At 30.8% G+C, this 9,749-nt stretch overlaps 1 protein-coding gene across 1 annotated transcript; it reads right to left on the bottom strand.

The window, feature by feature from the left end:
• Window positions 1-689: 689 nt before the first annotated feature.
• LOC105793398 (uncharacterized) lies at window positions 690-4,745 on the bottom strand. The gene is made up of 6 exons (XM_052634875.1): window positions 4,724-4,745; window positions 2,119-3,248; window positions 1,732-2,040; window positions 1,476-1,642; window positions 1,262-1,386; window positions 690-1,060 (listed from the first exon to the last, which is right to left on the bottom strand). The coding sequence occupies exons 1-6, from the start codon at window positions 4,743-4,745 to the stop codon at window positions 690-692; spliced, it is 2,124 nt and encodes a 707-aa protein (XP_052490835.1).
• Window positions 4,746-9,749: the final 5,004 nt, after the last annotated feature.

Genomic DNA, 9,749 nt, shown 5'->3' with positions numbered 1-9,749 from the left:
TCTTTGAATGCTTTAGTTATAGTATCAAAATTTTGAAAGTTGTTAACGATATTTAGCTTTATAGCTTATAGGGTGTGCAGTATTGTTCTTGAAAGTCTGTCAAAGAATGTATATTTCGGCTAGAGCAGTGGAGCTTTACAATTAGGTGCACAAACTTTTTGATGTACAGTTATAGTCAATTAACGGTTTATTTTCTGTACATGCTGCATGTCAGACTCTTTTGAAATTGTTTGTGAACATGTATTTTATTTTGCGTCGGTAGTCATTTTTGTATGTACAACTACCTTTTTATAATTATATCTTTTCTTGCAGTAAAGAGAAAAGTTGTTATACACTTGCATACTAATATACTTTTTATCAAGTAATTATTATTTTAATAATAATGCCCCTGCAACTATCTTGTAAATGCCATATACATACACAGATTCAAGTTCTATGTTTCAATAATTAAAACTCCACATGGTTGCGAGGGCAAGTAAACAAATGCTTACCTGCAATCCAGCAACTAAAACAACAGGCTTCAAAGTAATTGTCCAATAGTTAAATGTATAACATGTCCAATAGCCATTTCTCAAGTAATTGTTCAATAGTTTAACGTTTCAAAAAAAATATTGTTTCAAACCCTCAATTAAGATAAAATGTATTGTTAACATGATTCAACAACCCTTCCAAAAAGATATATTCTTTATTCACAAAATAGATTTCCTTTTGACAGGTAATTTGGCCCTAAAATTTGCTGTCAGGTTTGAGCTTTGTTGGGTTAAAGGTGGTTGGCTTGATGTGTTATCCATTAAAGTGGCTTGGTTCAAAATTTGTAGGCTCGATGACTGGCTTGCCGTTTGGTTACCCCCAACAATCCCTTTGCAAGTCCTTGTATTATGGCCTGGTTTGCCACATTTGGTGCAATTAGCTTGCTGTCCAGTCTTGCTTAATTTTGGTCCACTCTTTCGTACTTCATCTATTTCCTTCCTCCTTATTCGTTTGGGTCTTCCTAGGGGCCTTCTAATTATGGGAGGAAGAATGGGTTCCATGTCCCTTACATGTTCCCATTGCATAGGACCTATACACAAAAATTTAAAGATGTCAAACACATTTTATAAATAAGTAATATTTTATAAAGGTTTAAGGTTTTAGGGCTATTACCTTTTACAGGGTTAATCAAGTGGTCGTAAATATTCAACTGGTAGTGACAAGATAACATGTATTTACATATGTTTGGTGGCTCTGACAAGTAATTGCATGCAAGAAACAGCATGCTTACATGGAATTCCTGACAAGTCCCATTTTCTGCATGAACAGGAGGAGTTGAGGAGGTCAACCACATGCTTGTTGCCTAATCCACAGTCTACCTCATACTTCTCATTTCCAGCATATATCGGCCATATACTATAAACAAAGTAACATTTTAAAGTTAAAAAATTTTCCATCCAAGCAACAGAATTCAAGCTAAGTAAAAAAGAGTTAGCAAAGCTTACTTATTAGACTGACTAACAATTTCAGACAACTTCTTTTGTATCCTTGGACATAAAGGTCCAGGATACTTCTTAGCAGCCTCTCTCATAGAAACTAACCTAGTCATGATTTTTCTTCTAATTATTTCCAACATCGTTAGGATGGGTTTATCTCTAGCTTCTAAAATGATCTGCAAGGAGAGCAAGTCTTTAAATAACTCCAACAACAATTATATAACATGAAGTGATAAATAATCAGATTTAAAAAATAAATTTTAACCTTGTTGAAACATTCACTGTTGTTGTTCAGTAGTAGATCAGATTTGCATCTAGTTGAGAAGTGGGCTATTGACCAAGTTCTTGGATCCTTGTCACGCAGCCAAGCCTCAGCAGATTCTGACAGTGACCTCATTTCAGACATTGCTTCTTCAAATTGTCTTGGAAAAGTTGCTTTAGCAGCTTTCCAATAAGTAAGACGTATAACTTGGCCTCTAAATCCTTCCATATTTTTAAAATTATTGTAAAGATGTCTGGCACAATTCCTTGTTTCAGCATTATGGAACAACAAAGAAATCGCTTCTATTAAACCCTGTAAAACAATTAAAACAACATGCTAAGTAATCGTTTTTATATAAACAATTTAGCGTATACTATGACTTTATAGTACCTTTTGTTTGTCAGACATGAAGCATATATTGTAGGAGTTGTCGATCTCCAAATCCCTCTGTAACAACTCGAGGAACCAAAACCATGATTGTTTGTTTTCACTCTCAACTGCAGCAAAAGCCATTGGATATATACAATCATTGGCATCAACCCCCCAGACAATGACAAGCAAATGTCCACCATAATATCCCTTCAGCCAACACCCATCTAACCCTATAATTCTCCTACAACCAGTTAACCAACCTGATTTGCATGCTTCAAGGCATATACAAAGCCTCTGAAATAGCCTACAGTCTAATTTACAGATGGTTGTTGTACCAGGGTTGCTTCTCCTTAACTCAAGTAAATAATCATATATATTGGCATATTGGGCTTTGTGATTCCCTTGAACTAGTTCCAGAGCCCTAATCTTAGCCCTCATACATTTAGTCCGAGACACTATTGTTCCAAAATCCACCCTAATATCATTTTGTAAGGATGTTAAGGAATAATTAGGATCAACTTGAAATTTGTGTAAATAATGTCTAGCCATCCACTTTGAAGTAATATTCTTATTTTTCATTGCCTTACCACACTTATGGTGGTTGACTAAGGTCTTAATTTGCCAACTCCCATCCATTGGATCCTTGGGATTTAACTTGGATGCCCATAATGTCCATGGACAATTAGGTACACAGACTGCTTTCACCCTAAGCTTGTCATTCCTAGTTAGTTTGGTTTCTACCGTATTTATCCTCCCATACTGTTTAATTGCATCTTTTAAAATGTCTCTACTAGGGAAAACCAAACCATTTATCAATATAGGGTTCTTCATATCAGTTTGAGGATTGAATAGAGGGTACCTTTTATCCACATATTTATCATAATCCATGTCATTATTCAAATCATCATCACTGTTACTATCAAAATCATCTTCTAAACTCCAAAAACTTGAACCCAGTAAGTGGTCTAACTCCTTCTGTATCATTTCACCTACTAGTTCTACCTCTGGTTCATCTACCCTATCACCATCAGACTCAAAAGAATCAGAATAAGAAGTACCTGACTTATAAGCTTTATATGAATTATCATCTGAGTCAGACGCTTCTCCTCCAAAATCTCCCCCTAAAGTATTTTGTTCAACTTCAAACCCTAAACCAAAAAAGAAAAATAAAACATTATATTAGTATCAACAAATTGCACAATTCAAACCTGAAAAAATATTATCTCAACTTCAGTTCAATTTCAAACAACATCACTAATGAATTTATGAACATTTTAGGACATTCGGACAGCAATCGATTCACATTTGGACAACATTAAAATACATAATCTAAAACATGAAGACAATAATCATTAGATTATTCACATAATCTAAAATAAATGGCCTGTGAATAGATGTTTAAATCGTCGCCTATCATGGGAGGTTGAATAAATAAAAACTATACAGTAGAAAGTGTAGAAGATAAATCAATTTATCTCAGTAATTATGCGATGGGATTCTTTACAGAGAAGCTATGGGGTATATGCTCAAAAACTAGCTTTAAGATGAAAAAGAAAAAGAATTGTGGATATTTTTTTTTCAAATGCCAGCTTCACCACATAGTTACACGATGTATACATGCATATGCACTCATGAACTCACATATATTAAAGCTAAATCCCACTATGTTCATGGCCTAATCTAATCCCTTTTAAATTGTGGTGTTCCTGTCTGCATATATGGTTATATATGGTTACCTTGTTAACACTCCATCCCTGCCCTGCTTCCTTTTTCGTATGGTTTGCTTATTCAGAAACGAGAGACAACATAAGAGGAAGCAATTTATTAAGTGAAATTTTGCTTCATTCTTATTTGATAGATTTACAATTGTTTTTGGTTTTGTTCAGTAGACAGGTCGAAGAAACAAAAATACTCCCTTACTGTTTACTATTTCTTCTTTCCACTAGAAATATATTTAAAATATATGTTCATGCTTGGGCTATCTAAGTTATTTAGTGGTTGCCAGTTGGGGAGCTATGTTTACTCTCTTCATCTGTTTTTTTTGGAATTGGGTTGTTGCTATTTTAATAATAACAAACTAATCCATCCATCTAACAAACCCAAAATCCAATGCTAAAAGGCCATGAACACTCATACACAACTCTAGAAAGCCCTTATCCTTAGAATCAATACATGTTTGGGGTTTTCTTCTTAACCCTTCACTGCAAAAGAATTTTTGTGCAAGATTTTTTTCCCAATTTATCACGTTTTATGGAACATTTGGCACCTCCGAATCCTTTGTGTAGACATTGAGACTGATGGATGATAAGATGGAATAAGCCTACTAATCTTTGATTTAAAACTTTTGTTCTCAATTTCACATGCAGGATGTCTGCAGAAATGGTAGCATGTATAGCAGTTGTGTCCCTATCAATATTAGAGAAGATGCATTCGAAAGGGTTGGTGATCTTAATTATTTTTAGTATGAAGATTAGCAGTTGAGTCCCTATCGGCAGAAAAAGTGATTCCACTTACAATAAAAAAATTCAATCTATTTTTAGGGTTTTCATTAAACAATAAAAAATTCAATCTTTTGTTTTTTAGTATTGAATAAAAGAGACAGAGGAATGCAAAGAAGACATACCTGGACTCTCCATTGAATCCATCTTTATGAAGCAGTCAATTTGATTTCAACTATTTTGATCTTAATAATAGTTTTTCCAGTCAAATGGAAAAAAAAACTTAAAAAAAGAAGAGACGAAGAAAAATTAAAAAGAAGAGATGAACATTTTTTTTCAGTTAAGGTTTAGGTTTCAAAATTTTAATTAATTAAATTTATTTAATTTAAAATCTATTTTCATCCCATTTAGAAATCCAAGTTGGCACTTAAAATCTAGTTGGACTGCCACATAGGATTGCCGTTAAAGAGATAACGGAACTTAACGGTAGAGTGATCACTTCGTAACAAAATAGTAACATAAGTGACTAAAACGTAACATTTCAAACATAAGTGACTAAAATGTAACCTGAAGCAAACAAAAGTGACTATTTTTGTAGATTACCCTATTTCACAATTTAGTCATTTCTCTTTTTCAAAATTCTTTCGTTTCATTAAAATAATTCACATAATAAATACAATTTAATAATTATTTCTATCATTCACTATTCTTTGTAATTCAATCTCACTTTCACTTTTCATACATTTACTATTTCATCACACTTTCTTACATTCTATTTATCAATATAATATTTCACAATTTAACTATAATTTTACACTTTTTAAATTTAATCATTATCTTTCCACAACTTAAAGAAAAATTGTAATTTGAATTATAATAATCATGTATTTTGTATTCTTAACAACATTCTTCACTTATTAAATATTTTCTTGTAAACTTTCATAACTTTTCAATTTAGTCCTTTTGATATAAAAGTTCAATATTCACTAATTAATCATATTAAATCTTTTTTCTTGTTACACTTTAATCATATAATTTATTTTAATATCTTATTTCACATATCAATTTTTATATATTTCACTTCTATTATTTCATCCACATATTTTCTCAAGTTTGACAATTTAGTCCTTGTCATAATAAAATTCCATATTTTTCCACAATTTCACATTTTACAATACTTAATGCATATTTCATAATCTCGTAACACATTCTTTAAGCTTTTATCATATTTTACTTATTCACATATTAAATTGTTACACACTTTATTTTACTAATTTACCACAAAATTTCACCAAGCCTACATTTTAATCCTTAGTAACAAGAGAATTCATGGGTATTTACCTTTTCCTACTTCAAATCACTTGCTCTTCATTTTTCCTCATCACTTAATTCATTTTCTCGTTCTCTTTCTTCATCAACATGGAAAAAACATAGAACTTTCTAAAAGTAAACTTTACCTTAACATCGTTTCCATACTTTTCTAACAATATTAAACTTGAAAATAATATGAAACCTTAATATTCATACCTTGTTCTCTTGGAATCAAGCTTTAGCTTTATTTTCTCTCTCTCTGTAACACCCCCAACTCGTATCCCTTGCCGGAACCAGATTACGGAGCATTACCGGAGTTTACAGATCAAACGGATAAAAATTTGAAACATTTCATATCATCAAAACAAGTCATCAAAGCATCATTTTAATCCAAATTATAAACATCTCAAATCCAAATCAATTTTGCCTAGTTCATGAGCACTTAAACATAGAATTAAATTCACATGCACCTATCTAGATTTAGTTCAATTTATCATGCCATAATATGACTTCAAAAACAAACACATATTTATATGTATAAAACCAACCAAAATTAAACTTATAACCTCATTTACAATCAAACCACAAAATAACTATTATTTAGACACCCTAGGACATGCCGACACAAAGGATAAACATCATCACATTTGAGTTCGGGATCGTTGTTGGATGTTGAATCGGCGATCAAAAGTTAAGTACCTAACTGCATGACGGAAACAAAACCGCATAATGAGTATAAACTTCGATGGTATTTCTATAATCTGAATATTTAAAGATAAGAAATTACAAGTATACAATTGAAATATAAACACATATTAATATTTAATTAGTACAACAACCATTATTTCATTTGTTTCACAAATATCTCAATTCACATACTTGCTATATAAATAGATTTTCACAATGTATTTCAAATTTCATTATACAATTGCAATATCCATTCCATAGTCATTTCATGAGTATATAACTCATACATTCCATATATTTACAACATATTTCACATTCTATTTTCAATTCACTATTTCACTTCCATTTTTCATACCATACCATTTCAATATCAATTATAAAATTTTATTATTCATTTACCCCTATTAACACGACTGGGACTCGGACGAATACACGGATCCAACCAAAACCCACCAGTTTGGCACCCACTTCCTCATCGGATTATTCGAAATAATAAATTGACACCCAGTGTCTCATCGACTCAAAGTCGAAGAAATTCCTGAACTCTTCCAATCCTATGGCATGTCATCTATATCCGACTTAGCCCGATACAGTTAATAGGGTTTCAATTCACTTTTCAAATACAATTAATATTCATTTCAATTCAAATAATCAATATATTCAATATATATACCAATTCAATCAATATAAATTCAATAAATTCATCACATACTAAATCAATCTATTTCAATTGCAAAACACAATAATTCTCACCTCAAAACTTACCATATACATTAAATTGAATTATAACAATTAACAACTAAATTCGGATTATAAAAATACAAACTAGAAATTTCGAGCTATTCCTCGTCGACTTTATCTTTCCCCTTTTTAGTCGAGGATTCCAGTACGACGTTAGCTACGAAATTAAAACAATTAAAATTCATCAATACAATACAATTCAATTTCATATTGCATATTTCAATTTTTACTCAACATTTGTCTAAATTCCAATTTAGTCCCTAAACCAAGACTAATTTTATTTATTCACAATCAATTCTATATTTGCATTCAATTTCCACTTTAAACTAGATTTAACTCTCTAATTTCACTTAAATCCCTAAATTTCAAAATTTTCACAATTTAGTCCCTATTACTCAAAATTTACAATTTATTCTACAATTCAATCCTTTTTCACTTCTAACTTAAAAATCTATCAATTTAATCCCTAATACTAAAATTATTCAACATTAAAAACATATAAAAACTCAACAATTTCTAAAATTTTGACATGGGTCGGGTAGTATTTAATACTGAGATTCTAAAACCATAAAAATTTAAAGAAAAAAGGACTAAATTGACTAACCAATTAAACTTTGAACAATTGAAGCCCCTAAGGCCGTGGCTTTCTCCTTCCTTTCTTTCCTTTTTTTTTTCTTTCTTCTCCTTCCTTTCTTTCCTTTTTTTTTTCTTTCTTTCTTTCTTTCGTTTCGTTTCGTTTCGTTTCGTTTCTATCTTTCTTTCTTTTTATTTATTCTTTATTTATTTTGTTTTATTATGTTATAATATAATATAATATAATATAATATAATATAATATATACTTAATAATTAAGTAAAACATATTTTATTATAATATATATTAAATTTATAAATTGCCTCATTAAAGAATAATGGTATAATTGCTTCTTTAGTCCCTTTAATTTTTCTTTAATCTATAATTCAATTTTTACCCTATATGCAATTTAGTGCTTATACCTAATTACTTTTAATTCAAGCAAATTCACTCAATCGAAACCTAATTAACTACACAACTAGCTTCGTAAATATTTATCAAAAATATTTACGAGTTCGATTTACGGGAACAAGGTCCCGACAATGCATTTTTTAATTTGATCCTTTTTAATTAATTAACCATCGAAACGTTGAAGTTTCTTAACGGAACTTTAATATCACCTTAATGACAGTCCGTAAATATTTTTATAAATATTTACGGCTCAGTTTATAAAAACAAGGTCCCGATACCTTATTTTCTAAAACCACTTGAACTTAATAAATCATTTAAATAACATAAATTATCAAATCAAAAACCTTTTTTTTAAATCACATTTGAATCATAAATATTAAATAATAATATTTACGAACTTACTTGTCGAATTTGGTGTCCCTGAAACTACTGTTTCCGACACCACTAAAAAAATAGGTTGTTACACTCTCCAACTTCTATTTTCTTGAATCTAAATTGATATTCTTACTCTCCATAGTCTCCTTATTATTTTTCTCTCTTGGTGGTTATGGAAATTCCTTTGATTTTTTGGTGAAAATGATGAATTTTTTATTAAAAGACCAAATTGTAAAGAAAGCAAAATTTTCTTTCTTCTCTCTTTCATGGACGTTGGGAGTATGAAGAATTTTCTTCATCTTTCTTTCTTTTTATATTAATCTTTAATTAAATAAAATATTAACAAATATCTTATAATAAAATAATAAAATATTCAACCAATCATGTTTTAACACTTTTCTTACTTACTTATTATGTTTCTTCAAATTTTCATCAAAATTTCATCCTTAAATCACTACTCACTTTTGATAAAATTGTGATCTAGTCTCTCGTATTTATCCACTTATTCAATTTGGTCATTGCACACCAGTTTCATCTCATAAGAAATTGGGTTATTTTCCATTTTGGTCTTTAAATTTTCTCATATTTATGCTTCAACCTAGAGGTGTTCATGGGCCGAGCGGCCCGGCCCGGCCCGACGGCCCGCTCGAAATATGGGAGGGTTTGGGTAAAAATATAGGCCCTAAATATAGGCTTGGGCAAAAAAACGAGGCCCGTTTAGAAAACGGGCCGAGCCTCGAGCACAACTTTTTTGGCACGGGCCCAGCCCGGCCCGATATAATAAATATATTTATTTTTTAAATTTTAAAATAATTTTTTTAATTTTAAAATATTTTTAAAATACTTTTTTTAATTTTAAAATATTTTTAAAATATTTTTAAAATACTTTTTTTTAATTTTAAAATATTTTTAAAATACTTTTTTTATTTTTAAAATAAATTTTTGGTATTTATTAAAAAAATGGGTCGGGCCGGGCCGGGGCCGGGCTTATGATTTTTTTCCCGGGGTGGGCCTGGGAAAAATTTCAGGTCCATATTTCGACCCGGGCCGAAATTTTTTATGGGCCCGGCCTGAACCCGGCCCGGCTCGGCCCTTGAGCACCTCTACTTCAAC

Source organism: Gossypium raimondii, chromosome 8, assembly GCF_025698545.1.
Source record: "Gossypium raimondii isolate GPD5lz chromosome 8, ASM2569854v1, whole genome shotgun sequence".
NCBI classification, from domain to species: Eukaryota; Viridiplantae; Streptophyta; class Magnoliopsida; order Malvales; family Malvaceae; genus Gossypium; species Gossypium raimondii.
Note: the sequence above shows the minus strand (reverse complement) of the source record. Positions and strands in the feature narration are given on the sequence as shown.

Coding starts and splice junctions, on each gene's coding strand:
- LOC105793398 (XM_052634875.1), bottom strand. CDS start 4,745: ATGGATTCAATGGAGAGTCCAG. Junction 2,041..2,118: donor TCATGTCTGACAAACAAAAG/GTACTATAAAGT, acceptor ATTGTTTTACAG/GGTTTAATAGAAGCGATTTC. Junction 1,387..1,475: donor ATTGTTAGTCAGTCTAATAA/GTAAGCTTTGCT, acceptor CTTTGTTTATAG/TATATGGCCGATATATGCTG.